At 33.7% G+C, this 18,769-nt stretch overlaps 2 protein-coding genes across 2 annotated transcripts in view; both read left to right on the plus strand.

Annotated features, from left to right (window-relative positions):
- The window catches only part of LOC101895118 (ubiquitin carboxyl-terminal hydrolase 46), a 201,279-nt gene that overhangs the window by 152,797 nt on the left and 29,713 nt on the right, over positions 1–18,769 (plus strand). The gene's annotated exons all lie outside the window — the stretch shown is intronic.
- LOC101892078 (uncharacterized) lies at positions 1,585–2,860 on the plus strand. The gene is made up of 2 exons (XM_011292486.3): positions 1,585–1,664; positions 1,728–2,860. Exon 2 carries the CDS (start codon positions 1,736–1,738, stop codon positions 2,624–2,626), a length of 891 nt encoding a protein of 296 aa, XP_011290788.2. The 5' UTR covers positions 1,585–1,664; positions 1,728–1,735; the 3' UTR covers positions 2,627–2,860.

The raw sequence follows: 18,769 nt of genomic DNA on the forward strand, positions 1-18,769 counted from the left end.
GGAAAAAATTCTTTAAAAAATCCACGTTTATGTGGTTGTTGGTCCTTGATCAAAATTATTTAAAAAAATCCACGTTTATGTGGCTGTTGGTCCTTGATAAAAATTCTTTAAAAAATCCACGTTTATGTGGCTGTTGGTCCTTGATAAAATTTTTTTAAAAAATCCACGTTTATATGGCTGTTGGTCCTTGATAAAAATTCTTTAAAAAATCCACGTTTATGTGGCTGTTGGTCCTTGATAAAATTTTTTTAAAAATCCACGTTTATATGGCTGTTGGTCCTTGATAAAAATTCTTTAAAAAATCCACGTTTATATGGCTGTTGGTCCTTGATAAAAATTCTTTAAAAAATCCACGTTTATATGGCTGTTGGTCCTTGATAAAAATTCTTTAAATAATCCACGTTTATATGGCTGTTGGTCCTTGATAAAAATTCTTTAAAAAATCCACGTTTATATGGCTGTTGGTCCTTGATAAAAATTCTTTAAAAAATCCACGTTTATATGGCTGTTGGTCCTTGATAAAAATTCTTTAAAAAATCCACGTTTATATGGCTGTTGGTCCTTGATAAAAATTCTTTAAAAAATATGTTTGGAAAAAATTCCATCCTTGGAAAAATTTCTTTAAAAATTCCACGTTTGGAAAAAATTCCATCCTTGGAAAAAATTCTTTAAAAATTCCACGTTTGGAAAAAATTCCATCCTTGGAAAAAATTCTTTAAAAATTCCACGTTTGGAAAAAATTCCATCCTTGGAAAAAATTCTTTAAAAAATCCACGTTTGGAAAAAATTCCATCCTTGAAAAAAATTCTTTAAAAAATCCACGTTTGGAAAAAATTCCATCCATGGAAAAAATACTTTAAAAAAATCCACGTTTATTAGGTTAATGGTCCTTGGAAAATATTCTTTAAAAAATCTACGTTTATTTGGTTGAGAGTCCTTGGAAAATATTCTTTAAAAAATCTACGTTTATTTGGTTGAGAGTCCTTATAAAAATTCTTTAAAAAATCCACGTTTATTTGATGGTTGGTCCTTGATAAAAATTCTTTAAAAAAATCCACGTTTATTTGATAGCTGTTGGTCCTTGGAAAAAATTATTTAAAAAATCCACGTTTATTTGATGGTTGGTCCTTGATAAAAATTCTTTTAAAAAATCCACGTTTATTTGATAGCTGTTGGTCCTTGGAAAAAATTCTTTAAAAAATCCACGTTTTTTTTGATGGTTGGTCGTTGATAAAAATTCTTTAAAAAATTCACGTTTTTTTGATGGTTGGTCGTTGATAAAAATTCTTTAAAAAATCCACGTTTATTTGGTTAAGAGTCCTTGATAAATTTTTTTTTAAAAAATCCACGTTTTTTGATGGTTGGTCGTTGATAAAGATTCTTTAAAAAATGCACGTTTATTCGATGGTTGATCCTTGATAAAAATTCTTTAAAAAATCCACATTTATGCAGTTGATATAATCCATGCCAAAACTCACTTCCGCATTCACTTTGTCCGCGCCGGAGCCTACTACTTTTTTTTTGAAGAGAAAAAAAAAACTGACAACTTTTTTGTCAAAAACAAAAATTGAAAATACCATTCAAACAGCCGTCACCCTCACCAGTCCACTAGAAATAGTTTTGAAATTGAAGAAAAAAGTGTTCAAAAATTCTTAACAAATTAGGTACGTATGTCACTGGATAATTTGTTAGATCATTGTTTATCATTTTTTATATTTTTTGTTTAGATGCAAAAATGGATTTGACCCTGCGGCCAGTTGAGGAAGATCTTCCAAAACCTGCAGTACTGATGCCGTCGGTTGGCTCACGAGGCAAACGTCCACCACGCAATATGACGGCCACAGACAAGGTTTATGCCATTCAACGGGTACGCAATGGTGAGACCAAGGCATCTGTGTCGCGTTCGATTGGTGTCCCAGAATCCACCCTAAGGGGGTGGTGTAAAAATGAACAAAAATTACGTTTTATGAGTCGGCAGCAACAGCAGCAGACAAATTTTGTATTAAAGGAATCCTCCTCCACCTTCTATGGTATGGAATATTCAATTATGTCCGCTTCGGACTCCAATCCTGAACAACAGCCGGCTGAAAAGAAATTCTGTGGCTTAGAGAGCATTACTAATTTTAATAGTCCAGTGGGCCCATCTCCTCTGCCTTTCCTAAATTCCGCCTCCGCCTCCTCCTCCTGCACGGACAAAGCTTATGCCATACAGCGGGTACGTAATGGTGAGAGCAGAGCACTCGTATCTCGTTCGATTGGTGTATCTGAAACGACCCTCAGGGGATGGATTAAGAATGATCAAAAGATACGCTCTATGGGCGGTGTGGATCCTCCATCAGCTTGTGGTATGTCAGGACTTGGAATGAAGGACTCATCAAATTCTGAACAATTTTTCAATTCGGAAAATTTAAACATTTTCAATAACATGATGGACCCATATGCTTCCACTCCTTCGAATAGTTCTTCAAATTTTATCGATTATTTCTGTGAGCCAGCCCTTCAACCTGTAAATAATCCAGCCATATTTTGGTCCCCGGCCAGTATCTTAAATACCGACTATGCCGAACTTTCTCAGATGCAGAATCTCTATTTGACAGCCTTGTTCAGTTCCATGGGCTCGAAATAATTTCAAATGATTGGAATTTAACAAGAATCGAATTTAATCTCGAGAATCGAATACCAATACTACCTCTGCTGAAGGCTTTGTTTTATTACTTAATTTTAATTTTTTGTTTTTTAATTTATTTATATGTAAATCACATTTTAATTGATTTATGTAAATTAAAGAATCAAATTTATATTTATTTGGATTGTAATTATTTTTAATTTGATTTTAGTTAGTTTTAGTTGTGGTTTTACTTTAAATGTTGTTGTGGAATTTTAATTTTTTATAAATACACTTGGTGCATTTAATATTTTTTACATTGTTTTTAAGGACCATTAGGTAAATAAGCTTAGATTTTTATAAAAATTTTATCAAGGACTATCAATCAAATAAACGTGAATTTTTTAAAGAATTTTTATCAAGGACCAACAGCCACATATAAACGTGGATTTTTTAAAGAATTGTTATCAAGGGCCAATCATTAAGTAAACGTGGACTTTTTAAAGAATTTTTTCGAAAGACCAACAGACATATAAACGTGTATTTTTTAAAGAATTTTTTCAGGGATCAACCATCAAATAAACGTGGATTTTTAAAGAATTTTTGTCAAGAACCTAATGCCTAATAAACGTTGATCTTTTTAAAGAATTTTTTTCCAAGGACCTAATGCTTAATAAACGTGGATTTTTTAAGAATTTTTATCAAGGACTTAATGCCTAATAAACGTGGATCTTTTTAAAGAATTCCCAAGGACCTAATAGCTAATAAAGGTGGATTTTTATCGAATTTTTTCCAAGGACCTAATAGCTAATAAACGTGAATTTTTTAACGAATTTTTTTCAAGGACCATTAGCCTAATAAACCTGGATTTTTTAAAGAATTTTTTTCAAGGACCTAATGCCTAATAAACCTGGATTTTTTTAAACAATTTTTCCAAGGACCTAATACCTAATAAACCTGGAATTTTTAAAGAATTTTTTCCTCGGACCTAATGCCTAATATATGTGGATTTTTTTAAACAATTTTTCCAAGGACCTAATAAACCTGGATCTTTTTTAAGATTTTTTTCGAAGGACCTAATAGCTAATAAACGTGGATTTTTTAACGAATGTTTTCCATGGACCTAATGCGTAATGAACCTGGGTTTTTTAAAAAAATTTTCCAAGGACCTAATGACTAATAAACGTGGATATTTTTAAAGAATTTCCAAGGACCTAGTAGCTAATAAACGTGGATTTTTTAACGAATGTTTTCCAAGGACCTAATGCCTAATGAACGTGGATCTTTTTACAGAATTTTTTTCAAGGACCTAATGACTAATAAACCTGGATCTCTAAAAGCCATCTCTAAAGAGCCTAATAAACGTGAATTTTCCTTTAAAAAAAATTTTACCAAGAACTCTTGGACTTTTATCAAGAACGTGGATTTTTTAATGAATTTTTATCAAGAACTCTTGGTTAAATAGTCTTGGATTTTTTAAAGCATTTTCATCAAGAAAAGGCAATGTTCGATTATTTAAAAATATTTTAATTTGTGTTATGATTATTCAAACTCTTGATCCTCTATGGAGTGGGTTTTGAAATAATGGGCCAATATTGTCCATTTCGTATCAGACCTAAATAACTATCACACCATCATATAAATATTGCTATTGCGATGCCAGATTTGGACTATATTGATAACTTCCTTCAATTTACATGAGATATGTGATCATTTTTAGACAATTTTAGCCAGATATAGTCGACGGAAATATTCCATTTTCATGCTTCACCTAATACAGATAAAAATATTATAAGAAAATCTAACATTTATATCTAATTTATGGGAAATCATAAATTCCATATTCATCTCAGGTTTCTGGTTGAGAGAAATATATGGATATAGCAAGTTGTAAAGAATCGCTGAGTTGTTTTGCAATTTATGACAGATAAAAGAATTGTGACCCTTTGAGGGTGAGGTACCAGAGGGGGTTCGCAGATATATAGCATCTTCACAACATATCTTGTGTTGGAAAAAAATGTTTGCATGTGTGAAATTTGAAAAGACTTGAATGCTTATTTCGCTTTCTTTGAGCGTTTTGTTGACCCTTTGTGGGGGAGGTACCACAATAAGTGGGCCGATATGTTCCGTCTTAATACCAGATCTTGGGTTCCTCAAAATATTAAGATGTGTGAAACATGAAGACAATCGGACTCTTACATAGCATTTTATAAAAGTTGTAATTATTCAAAATTTTGACCCATTGTGGGGGGAGGGTACTTGATGGAGTGGCCCGGTATTGTCCATTGTCGCACCAGACCTAGCACTGATGCAAATATAAGGATTTGCAAAGTTGGAACAAAATCGGATTATCGTTTCTCTTTTCGTGCAGAATATATATTTTTTGAAATTTTCGACCATTTCTGGGGAGGTACGAAAAGCGGTAGACCGATATATTCCATCTTAACGCCAGACCTTATGTTAATATAAATATTGGGATGTGTGAAATTTGAAGTCAATCGAACTCCTACACCATAAGACTCTTACATCTTTATAAGAGTTATAATTATTCAAAATTTAGAACCTTTGTGGTGGTGGTACTTGATGAAGTGGACTGATATTGTCGATATTCGCACGCGACCTAGCACTGATGCAAATATTAGGATTTGCAAAGTTGGCGCAAAATCAGATTAACCTTTCTCTTTCTGTGCAGTAAATTATTTTCTTTGAAAATGTTGGCATTTTGTGGTGGAGGTACCAGAATGAGTGGACCGATATTGCCCATCTTTGAACTCAATCTATGTTTGACAAAAATATTACGATGTACCAAGTTTGGAACAAATCAGATACTCCTTTCGAGAGTTATTGTGCGCAGCAGACATACGGGTGGACATCGCTAAATCAACTCTAAATGCCCTGAAACGAGTTTAGTCCAAAGGGACCTAGGGTCTAAAACCGTTATTTCGATTAGGCACGTTTTGACCGTATCAAATAATATATACCCACTCTAAGGATATAAAAAGAACCAAAAAACCCCTTTGTTGATTCTCCTGAGGGTTAAAATGCTCAACCGAAATAATCAGTGTTTTTAGATGGTTTTCGATGCACGAAATGCATATTAATAGTCTTTCTTCCTAGGACGACTTATATATGACACTTTAGGACTGTCTTGAATTTTCTACCTCTCCATAACATTATAATATTCCTACACTGTTTCCACGCAATTTTTGTTGCATTTTTTTCCTTTGCAAAGAGAAAAGATTAAATAAAAAGCACGACGACAAATGACATTCGAAAAATGTCATTAAATTATCTCATGAACTGTAATTGACTACTAATTGAAAAAATGAAAGAAAAAAACTGCAACCGAAAACAATTCCAAACTCTGTCGCTTTATTATCTACAATTATCTTTCCGTCTCTCTTTTCTGTGGGTCTATGACATAATCTTGGCATTTGTTGTCAACGCTGTGACAATTTGACGATGTTGAATGGAGCAGAGAATGAATAGATGTTTGGATGTCGGCTAATTGGTTAGTTCGTTAGTACGCGTGTGTGTGTATGGTTAGTTTGTCGCTGCAATTGCTGGCAGATGATAAATACCTTTGGTCCCCCCTCAATTCACATCACCTATGTACCCTAAAAAACTTAGATAGTAATTATCAAGGGTCATAGAGGGGTCTGTTGTTTTAAAACTAACCATCGAATATCTTTATGATTTCAAAGTTCACTATTTTGTAAATTATTAACATAAAATGAATTTATATATATTCTCGGTGTTGATTGCCGCACCTTAAACGGGCATATGAAATACTTGAAGATTCTTAGTATAATTAAAACGAAAACCGAATAGATTTTGAAAGTAGACCCAAAATATGAAACATGAATGTCGGTTTTTTGAAATATTACATTTGAAATTTATGTGTTGTAATTGAATTAATTTGAAAACAAGTTAAAAGTATCTGTTTTACCGACAGTTGAATACCATCGGCCAATGTTCGATTATTTAAATGTATCTTGACTTCTGTTATGATTATTCAAATTGTTGACCCTCTATCGAGTAGGTTTCGAAGGAATAGACCAATATTCTCCATTTCGTATCGGACCTAAATAAATATAATATAAATGTTGCGACGTGCCAGGTTTCGACTATATCGGCTACATCCTTCAATTTTTTTGAGATATGTGACAATTTATAAAAAAAATCACTGACGCAATCGCAAGTTACCAGAGATAAAGTATTGAAAATTGTGGCCCCTTGTGGGTGAGATATCAGAAGAGGGGTGCAGGTATATATCATCCTCAGAACAGATCTTGTGTTAGCAAACATGTTTGTGTGAAATTTGAAGGGAGTTGGATGCTTATTTCGCTTTCTTTCAGCGTTTTGTTGTTCAAAATCTTAAAACCTGTGTTGGGGAGGTACCAGAAGAAATGCTCCGATCTATACCATCTTTATAGCAGATCTTGTGTTGATGGAAATATTAAGATGTACCAGGTCTAAATCGAATCGGATGTCAATATTGTGTTATATGATCTTCATGGATATTACAAATTTTGAACTCTTTGTGGGGGAAATAGAGAAATAAAGAGTGCGCCGATATTTCCCATTTTCACAGCAGACCCCCCACCCCCAGACGGAGTGCAACGACATATCCCATTTTCACAGCAGATCCTATGCTAGAAGAATTAATGGGATGTGTGAAATATGAAGAGAGCCGGATGCTTCTTCGTATTTTATAATGGTTTCCGCATTCAAAACTCTGACCCATTGTGGGATAGCTACAGGAAGACATGGTCCTATCTCTACTACCTTTATAGGAGATCTTGTGTTGATGGATATATTAAACTATACCAGGTCTGAATGGAATCGGATGTTAATTTTGCGTTTTATAAGCTTCATGGATATTCAAAATTTTGACTCTTTGTGGGGAGTTACCAGAAGAAGTGTATCGATACATCCCATTTTCACAGCAGATCCTGGGTTAATAAAAATGTTGTGATGTTTGTAATTTGAAGAGAACCGGATGCTTATTTCGGCTTTTATGATCGTTTTTGTTATTTAAAATCTTGACCCTTTGTGGGGGAGGTACCAGAAGGAAAGGTCGAATCTCTACCATCTTTAAAACAGATCTTGTGTTGATGGAAATATTGACATGTACCAAGTCTGAATGGAATCGGATGTTAATTTTGGGTTTTTTGAGCTTCGTGGGTATTCAAAATGTTGACCCTTTGTGGGGGAGGCACCAGGAGTGGACCGATTTACAGGGTGAGATAAAAAAACTTCAATTTTAGAATAAAATTGGATTTGTTCGAATTGGTCACGTTTGGCACGAATTATGGCCTTCAAATGGCTAATGAAACCGTCACACGCTGCCCGACTGTTGCTATGCGGTATTTTGACCCATTCCCGGCGAAGCGCTTGCTTAAGGTGATCGACACTTTGGTATTTTGTAGTACCAACCTTGTTTTCCAAAATATTCCAGACACAATAGTCCAACAGATTGGTCTTCGGAGATTTTGGTGGCCATTGTGCGCTGGGAATGAAGCGAGGAACCTCATTTTGTAACCATTCTTGGGTGGCGCATGCTAAGTGCGATGGTGCTGAATCCTATTGGAATGTCCAAGGTGTGCGGCCAGAATATCTTCGCGATAATGTTCGGCATTTATTCTTACTCTGATGCCAAGGTCGATTAATACGAGCGGAGAGCGAACATCGGCAGTTATGGCAGCCCACACCATCACCATGTCCGGCGCTTGAGTTCTGGTGGCCAACCGAAGATGTGCACATTTTCAGCTGACCTTTTTGGCAAGTAAACACGATCATTTTGTTTGTTTACAAACTACTGGACAACGAATGTTTTCTCATCGGAGAAAACCTACTTCGGCAGTACATCACTTTCTGCCAAGCGAAGCAATTCTTTAGCTATTTTGAATTTATTTTCTTTCTGTTGCGGTGTAAGTTCTTGCACTTTTTGGAATTTCAATGGCTTTACTCCGAGCTCATTTTTCAAAATATTTGCCGAATGGAATATTGCGATATGTTCAGCTCACGAACCATTTTTCGGTCACTGCGACGCGGGTTTCGATCATGTCGCTTGTTTACTTTTCGAACCATTTCTGCTGATGCTATTGTTTTCTACCGTCCACTTCCTTGACGTCGGGCTACGCTATCAGTATTGCGGTAACGAGCGATGGTGCGAGAGACAAAAGATTTATTCAAATTTAAATGCCGGAGTGCTCTAACGATAGCCACTTGTGATTTTCCAGCCAAATATAAAGAAATCACACTATCACGCTTGAATTCCATCACGAATAACTTTTTTTCTGGAAAATTCTCACCAAAATGCTTTTGTACGCTTGTAGACAATATAATGAGCTGTCACTGGAATAATTTTAGCACCTGTTGGACGAGTGACTTAGAAATGATAGCAGTCTGAAGCTTGTTGTAGTTTTTTCATCTCAACCTGTATACCCTCCTTTTGCCTTATGGCTGAGTGAATAATTAGCCACAGGAATGAGGGTATGAAAATCCTCGAAATTCCTTGATGATGTGTTAAACAAAAACCCGATTATCAGCCAGGAAGTCTCGAAAGGTATTTTTACAAATCCAATGTCTAGCATTTAAGTGATGATAAGCAATGTGGGTTAAAATAGGATATCCCTATTCTAAATGTCTGTTTGGCGCCCAACGTCGACCTCAGATTTTGTTTTTTTTTACACGAGGATTTTTCTTATTTTGTTGAAGTCGGATTTTTAGAACTATAACTCCCAAAAGAACCTTTTAATAATTTTTTTAAAACCATGAATCCTTGAGAATATTTCAACCCACCATTCTGGGAGAGGAGGTAATGGAAACTATTTTTTTTGCATCCATGATTCTTGGCCAGTTAGTCATTGAACTAAATTCTCGGATATTATAGAAGGTATTTTATAGATAAGCCCCAAATTGGGAATTCTTCCTCCGGACTTTTGAAAATTTGCTGTAAATAAAAAACCTGCTCTTGATCTCCTATCTATAAAGTACTTCAATTCGCCTTTTTTTGCAACGAGGAATTTTTGTATTTTGTTGAAGTCGGATTTTTAAAAGTATAATTCCCAAAAGAACCTTTCAATATATATTTTTTAAACCCTGAATCCTTGAGAATATTTCAACCCACGACTTTGGGATAGGAGGTAATGGAAATGATTTTTTGGCCCGTTAGTCCTTGAACTAAATTCTCGGATATTATAGAAGGTATTTAATAGATAAGCCCCAAATTGAGAATTCTTCCTCAGGACTTTTGAAAATTTGCTGTAAATAAAAAACCTGCTCTTGATCTCCTATCAATTTGCCTTTTATGGACAGAATAATTAAATTTAGCAACACCTACGCCTTGAACTAAATTCTCGGATATTATAGAAGGTATTTTAAAGATAAGCCCCAAATTGAGAATTCTTCCTCAGGACTTTTGAAAATTTGTTACAAAAAAAAAAAAAAACCTGCTCTTGATCTCCTATCCATAAAGTCCTTCAATTCGCCTTTTATGGACAGAATAAATAAATTAAACAATTATTATTTCCTGATGGATATATGCCGAGAAAATTCTTTTTTGTACTGCCTCTACAAAATATATATCCGAACCTGAAAAACCAATTAATTAATGTCATTTTCTTCCAAAATGTCTTGTGTTGCCTTGTTTTGGGGGTAGACAAACAAATTAACTAGCCTCCAACCTCCCAAACAAGGCAACTAACACAAAATCCCCAAATAACCTGATAAACTTATCATAAGTTAATAAAATATATGTGGCCACCAACCACTTATCCTGGACTTCAGAGTGTATCCACTCCAGACCACACCAGCTCATGGTGTGGTAAATCCACTCACATCACATCTATCAAAATTGTTAGAAAAAAATAACAACGAAACGAATAAAAACGGTATTTAATCGATTCAAGATAGTCCACCGCATAGTCAGTTTAACACATGTTCAGTCAATGTCCATCCATCCTCCATCTCTCCAGGCAATAAATTTCTTACCTTCTCCACTACCACCTTCCAATAAATTTCTGTGACAAAATTTCCAAAAACTTCTTCCTGCTAGCCGTAGACCAATTTAATTTATATATTTTTTTTTTTTTTTTTGGTGTGGGCCCGCCGTACCACGCGCCTTTTCGAAAAATTCGCATGATTTGCAAAGAAATTTAATAAATTTCTGTGTTGCCTTTTTTTCTGCTGTTTTGACATTTTTCCCAGTGCGTATTTTTTTGTTTCTGTTTTTCTTTTCTCCTCTTTAACGAAATTTTAATTGCATTTCTATTACGCATGGAAAAATCACCTGACAGCCCGTCTGTTTATGCTGATGTCTGCTGCAGCAATGACTACCTGTACTTTTAAGGTAATTGCGAGAGAGAGATAGAGAGTAAAACTGGATTTTCAATTAAAAAATCAGGAATGGGCAGTAAGGAGGGCCAAAGAGAAAAAAATAAATTTTGTTAAAAAGGAAAGCTCAGACATTTTTTCCAAAACAACAATTATTTCTGCAATTCAAAAATACAGGAAGGATACTACAAATGCTAATCTCAGGCGAGATCGGGTCGAGGACTAAGATTTTTTTGGAGAAAAAAAATCATTCCACTACTTGAAAATTGTTTCAAAATTGTTAAAAAATTGTCCATAACTGAGAGAAACATTTTTCAGGACTCGGAAAAAATCATCCTAATTTACTGAGAATTTTTTTAAATTGGATTCTAATGGTCTTCTTCATCATATTATTGTTCCGTAATTTCCCGGATAAATTACCTTTTTCGGCGGCCATGGTTGTGCCTACCTGGCGTGTGTGCGAGCCTCGCAAATTTGTCTGCGGTTGTTTTGCGACATTTTAGCGATTAACAGTAAATAAAAATTGTCGAGTGTCTGTGTAACCAAATGGCAATAAGCGTTAAGTAATATCTGATGTCTCACGTCCATTACCTGGGCTGATGCTAAATACCGGCCACTGTCCTCCGTTTGGAGATATTATTGATTTTTGTTTACAAAATTCAACATCAGCACCTGTCAAAGACAATTTTCAAAGGAGTGGAAAGGAGAAGTAATTACTTCATTAGCTTAATTAAAAAAATGGTCAATGGGAAAAAAAGGTATTTGAAAAAATCTTACAAAAAATCCATTTGGTTAATAGTCCTTGATAAAAATTCTTTAAAAAAATCCACGTTTATTTGGTTAATAGTCCTTGATAAAAATTCTTTAAAAAAATCCACGTTTATTTGGTTAATAGTCCTTGATAAAAATTCTTTAAAAAATCCACGTTTATTTGGTTAATAGTCCTTGATAAAAATTCTTTAAAAAATCCACGTTTATTTGATGGTTGGTCCTTGATAAAAATTCTTTAAAAAATCCACGTTTATTTGATGGTTGGTCCTTGATAAAAATCCTTTAAAAAATCCACGTTTATTTGGTTAATAGTTCTTGATAAAAATTCTTTAAAAAATCCACGTTTATTTGATGGTTGGTCCTTGATAAAAATCCTTTAAAAAATCCACGTTTATTTGGTTAATAGTTCTTGATAAAAATTCTTTAAAAAATCCACGTTTATTTGATGGTTGGTCCTTGATAAAAATTCTTTAAAAAATCCACGTTTATTTGATGGTTGGTCCTTGATAAAAATTCTTTAAAAATCCACGTTTATTTGATGGTTGGTCCTTGATAAAAATTCTTTAAAAAATCCACGTTTATTTGATGGTTGGTCCTTGATAAAAATTCTTTAAAAAATCCACGTTTATTTGATGGTTGGTCCTTGATAAAAATTCTTTAAAAAATCCACGTTTATTTGATGGTTGGTCCTTGATAAAAATTCTTTAAAAAATCCACGTTTATTTGATGGTTGGTCCTTGATAAAAATTCTTTAAAAAATCCACGTTTATTTGATGGTTGGTCCTTGATAAAAATTCTTTAAAAAATCCACGTTTATTTGATGGTTGGTCCTTGATAAAAATTCTTTAAAAAATCCACGTTTATTTGATGGTTGGTCCTTGATAAAAATTCTTTAAAAAATCCACGTTTATTTGATGGTTGGTCCTTGATAAAAATTCTTTAAAAAATCCACGTTTATTTGATGGTTGGTCCTTGATAAAAATTCTTTAAAAAATCCACGTTTATTTGATGGTTGGTCCTTGATAAAAATTCTTTAAAAAATCCACGTTTATTTGATGGTTGGTCCTTGATAAAAATTCTTTAAAAAATCCACGTTTATTTGATGGTTGGTCCTTGATAAAAATTCTTTAAAAAATCCACGTTTATTTGATGGTTGGTCCTTGATAAAAATTCTTTAAAAAATCCACGTTTATTAGATGGTTGGTCCTTGATAAAAATTCTTTAAAAAATCCACGTTTATTTGTTGGTTGATCCTTGATAAAAATTCTTTAAAAAATCCACGTTTATTTGTTGGTTGATCCTTGAAAAAAATTCTTTAAAAAATCCACCTTTTTTTGATGGTTGGTCCTTAATAAAAATTCTTATCATCATGTAATGCCCAAAATTATGTGTTCTGTAAAGAATATAATATTGATTGTCATTGTGGAAAAGTTTGTTATATTTGTCATACCATATCGGATACATACAATGTCATGCCGCATATATGCCATGTCATACCATGACATGTCCAAAATTTTGTTGTAAAACAGTCTGACAGTCTTATAATGTTATATAATATTAAATGTTAATGTGCTAAAATTTAATGTTATTGTATGGCATGATGAGGTGCATACCATGCCTTGCCATATACATGCCATGTCATGTCATTACAAAACCATGTCATGCCATACCCAATCATTTTACATCCAGAGAATTAATCTATTTAATATGAGTTATTACTGAACATATTTATTTTTCTTTATCTCTTTCCAGGTAAGCCTCCCAAATAGGGTCAATGACAGGTTTCCTAAGATTGAAACGTAAGTTATCTTGTGGATCTTTTTCAGATGCGGAAGTAAATTGCATTTCCGTGTCATTTCTTCAACTGCGAATTTTTCCCATGAGAATTTCTAGTTATCGGTCGCATTGCATTACAAAACCAATGTTCCACCTCTCCGCTTTTATTTTGCAGAATTTTTTATTAGCCAACTAACTTTTATGTTTATTATGGGGAACCAGTTGTTGTTCTTGTTGCTTCAATCCAATATTTCCATCAATTTCCATTTTTTACAATCCGACCAATGTCTGTATGTGGAGAAGAAAAAACAAATAATAACCCAGATGAAACGTGACTCGCCAGTGATTAGATAACTTGTCTGGACGCAGAATGACGGTCCATTCTCCTCTCCCCCTTTCTTTTATGTTCTATCCGACGATTTCTCGCGAAATATTCCTATGGGGGGTTTTGCTTACATAAAGAAGTTTGGTCACGGTATTTACCATAAAGTAGTCGCTAGGAAGCTCTATTGAAAACTGTATAACACAAAAGATAAAAGGAAAAAAGAACACCGCCGCATATAAATGTCCGAATAGAAAAAAAAAAAACTTTCAATCGAAATTGAAAGCAAACAGTAGTAGTTGCCAACCAGAAAAGAGAGAAAAAAAAACGAAAACGGAATTGGAATTGGACAGAATATTCAGAGTGGGTGGAGGAGGTTGATGGCTTGCCATCGCAAAGGTAAATACATTTTTCCTTGGGGAATCAAATGTTTTTTCTGGGTTCATTCAGATGTGGGGAATGTAGAGGAACGATGAAGGAAGCAAGGGTAATACACAGAACAAAATTTTTTCCAAGGACCAATCATAAAATAATCCTTGATTTTTTAAAGAATTTTTATTAAGGACCAACCATCAAATAAACGTGGATTTTTTAAAGAATTTTTATCAAGGACCAACCATCAAATAAACGTGGATTTTTTAAAGAATTTTTATCAAGGACCAACCATCAAATAAACATGGATTTTTTAAAGAATTTTTATCAAGGACCAACCATCAAATAAACGTGGATTTTTTAAAGAATTTTTATCAAGGACCAACCATCAAATAAACGTGGATTTTTTAAAGAATTTTTATCAAGGACCAACCATCAAATAAACATGGATTTTTTAAAGAATTTTATCAAGGACCAACCATCAAATAAACGTGGATTTTTTAAAGAATTTTTATCAAGGACCAACCATCAACTAAACGTGGATTTTTTAAAGAATTTTTATCAAGGACCAACCATCAAATAAACGTGGATTTTTTAAAGAATTTTTATCAAGGACCAACCATCAAATAAACGTGGATTTTTTAAAGAATTTTTATCAAGGACCAACCATCAAAAAAACGTGGATTTTTTAAAGAATTTTTATCAAGGACCAATCATCAAATAAACGTGGATTTTTTAAAGAATTTTTATCAAGGACTCTCAACCAAATAAACGTGGATTTTTTAAAGAATTTTTATCAAGGACCAACCATCAAAAAAACGTGGATTTTTTAAAGAATTTTTATCAAGGACCAACCATCAAATAAACGTGGATTTTTTAAAGAATTTTTATCAAGGACCAACCATCAAATAAACGTGGATTTTTTAAAGAATTTTTATCAAGGACCAACCATCAAATAAACGTGGATTTTTTAAAGAATTTTTATCAAGGACCAACCATCAAATAAACGTGGATTTTTTAAAGAATTTTTATCAAGGACCAACCATCAAATAAACGTGGATTTTTTAAACAATTTTTATCAAGGACCAACCATCAAATAAACGTGGATTTTTTAAACAATTTTTATCAAGGACCAACCATCAAATAAACGTGGATTTTTTAAACAATTTTTATCAAGGACCAACCATCAAATAAACGTAAATTTTTTAAAGAATTTTTATCAAGGACCAACCATTAAATAAACGTGGATTTTTTAAAGAATTTTTATCAAGGACCAACCATTAAATAAACGTGGATTTTTTAAAGAATTTTTATCAAGGACCAACCATTAAATAAACGTGGATTTTTAAAGAATTTTTATCAAGGACCAACCATTAAATAAACGTGGATTTTTTAAAGAATTTTTATCAAGGACCAACCATTAAATAAACGTGGATTTTTTAAAGAATTTTTATCAAGGACCAACCATTAAATAAACGTGGATTTTTTAAAGAATTTTATCAAGGACCAACCATTAAATAAACGTGGATTTTTTAAAGAATTTTTATCAAGGACCAACCATTAAATAAACGTGGATTTTTTAAAGAATTTTTATCAAGGACCAACCATTAAATAAACGTGGATTTTTTAAAGAATTTTTATCAAGGACCAACCATTAAATAAACGTGGATTTTTTAAAGAATTTTTATCAAGGACCAACCATTAAATAAACGTGGATTTTTTAAAGAATTTTTATCAAGGACTCTCAACCAAATAAACGTGGATTTTTTAAAGAATTTTTATCAAGGACTCTCAACCAAATAAACGTGGATTTCTTAAAGAATTTTTATCAAGGACTCTCAACCAAATAAACGTGGATTTCTTAAAGAATTTTTATCACGGACTCTCAACCAAATAAACGTGGATCTCTTAAGAATTTTTATCAAGGACTCTCAACCAAATAAACGTGGATTTCTTAAAGAATTTTTATCACGGACTCTCAACCAAATAAACGTGGATCTCTTAAGAATTTTTATCAAGGACCAACCATCAAATAAACGTGGATTTTTTAAAGAATTTTTATCAAGGACCAACCATCAAATAAACCTGGATTTTTTAAAGAATTTTTATCAAGGACCAACCATCAAATAAACCTGCATTTTTTAAGAATTTTTATCAAGGACCAACCATCAAATAAACCTGGATTTTTTAAAGAATTTTTATCAAGGACTCTCAACCTTATAAACGTGGATTTTTTAAAGAACTTTTATCAAGGACCAACCATCAAATAAACGTGGATTTTTTAAAGTTTTTTTTTCCCAGGACCTACCTCGAAATAAAAGTGGATTTTTTAAAAAAATTTTTCCGAGGACCTACCTCGAAATAAAAGTGGATTTTTTAAAAAAATTTTTTCCGAGGACCTACCTCGAAATAAAAGTGGATTTTTTAATTTTTTTTTTTTACCAAGGATCGACCATTAAATAAATCTGATTTTTTTAAAGAATTTTTGTCAAGGACCAACCCTTAAATAAACATGGATTTTTTAAAGAATTTTTATCAAGAACTCTCAACCAAATAAAATTGGAGTTTTTAAAGAACTTTCATCAAGGAAAAATTGTTTATGCCTTTTAAAAACATTCCAAATATTCGCTTTAAGCCACTCCCTCAAAGGAGCATCGCCATAAGCTTTTGACGTCAACGACAAAAAGGAAGTTGAATTCTTATGGCTCCCTGTTACACTTGATTGCTGTTTGCCGGATGATGCTGTGGAATACTCTCTGTGTTTTTGTCTGGATGACTAAATGACTAAGCGGTAATTTGACTGACTGACTAGTTCTCTGGTTGATTGGTGGGGGATGACGACTTCTATGGCATTACAATTCTTTTCCCCCCAAACAATAATGATTATGCGAATGATTACAACAATGATGTTGCCAAATGTTGATGGTGCCTGCCATGCCGTTGATTTGAATTGTGGTGCCTCATGTTTGTTGGTGCCTCATGTTTGTTGCTACAATTTTAGCACATCATAGACGCAAAATGGTTAATTTGATGCATCAGTTTTTGGTAAATCTTTAATGAGCAAGGGAGAAAAATGTTGCAGCCATTTTTAGGGGAGATATTGGTCTGTCTGTGGTCTTCCATCTTCATTCAGGGCATTCCTTTATATTTAAGATACAATTTCCCAACATTTCTGCCGGTATCTCAGGAATCAATGCTTCAACGTTGCATTCCAATCCGTCAATTGAAGTGGGCTCGTCTGAATAGATACAGAGCCCTCCAAAAATGGTCTGAGAGTATTAAATCGCAAGGCCAATTGATCGGTCCCGAATATGAAAAAACTTGTCCCCCGAACTCGCCTCTTAATAGGTCCATTGTTGCTCGTCCTGTGTGGCATATAGCGCGGTCGTAATGAAACCACACGTCATACACCTCGTCCTCTAGAATTTTGGGCAGGAAAGTTGGATATTGCCTCACTGTGGCGCTCACCAGCTACGCTACGACTCACTGCATCTTTGAATAAGTTCTGTTCGGCAATGATGCCTCCAGCCCATAAACCGCACCAAACTGTGATTTTTTTCTAGAGGCAGCGGTAGCTTTTGATCTTTACTTAAAAATCAATAATTCTGCTTTTTAACTAACCCATTAGGCCAAAAATGTGCTTCGTCCTTGGACTCAATTTTTCGATTAAGATGTGGATTTTTGCCAACTCTCCAAAAGTCCATTCACCAAAAATTCTGCTATGCGTTAGGTCTTTCGGCTTCAATTCTTGCACAAGCTACATTTTGGAAGGCTTCACACCGAAATCCTTCTCCAAAAATGTTCTCCGTTGTTGTGTGACAGAGGCTCAATTGCTTCGAACGACGACTAATCGATAATTGATGGTCATCGTCAAATCTGGCCGATACAGTGCCTTATTTTTTTAGTTCACACTCTACGTAAGCGAGTTGGTGATTTAATGTCCTCCAATGTAAATTTTAGTCATAATGGGTCTGACTATAAAATGGAAGAAGAGCGCGGTGAACTTTCTTAACAGACTTTCGCATTTTGATAATAAAAGGCAATATTTTCCACGAATTGTTCGTTTGTTAGACGATTCCTGACTATCTAGATGTGTGAGAGAGGCTATGTTCCCGAAAAATATTGGCTAAAAATTATGCTTTGGATCAAAAATTATTCTTAGACAAGGTTTACCGATTAATTTATCAGCGTCACAGTTTTGAGATTCGGCCCGGGGATCAAAAGTTCATATTCAGCCGAGTTTCTCAATATTTTCTCAAAATTTGTTTTCATTTCCGACACCGCTCAAATATTCAATTTCATTGCTAATATTCTCATGATGTCCATCACTCATGGTGAGACAATCATAATTGACAGGAAATCCCACTTGACAATATTCCACACACACACATGCTCACAGGGCTCGGGTATACTTCAAGTGCCATAAAAGTTCATGGATGATAGGTAGGCTTACCATTTACATCATCTATCCATTCATTGGATGTAATTTGGAATTATGCATCTCTTTTTCAACCCCTCTCTCTCCATACTCTCTTTGTGCCGTCTCTAAAAATTAATGAGCTAACCATAACCTCCAAGTATGT

The sequence above is a fragment of the Musca domestica genome, unplaced genomic scaffold (assembly GCF_030504385.1).
Source record: "Musca domestica strain aabys unplaced genomic scaffold, Musca_domestica.polishedcontigs.V.1.1 135, whole genome shotgun sequence".
Taxonomy (NCBI): Eukaryota; Metazoa; Arthropoda; class Insecta; order Diptera; family Muscidae; genus Musca; species Musca domestica.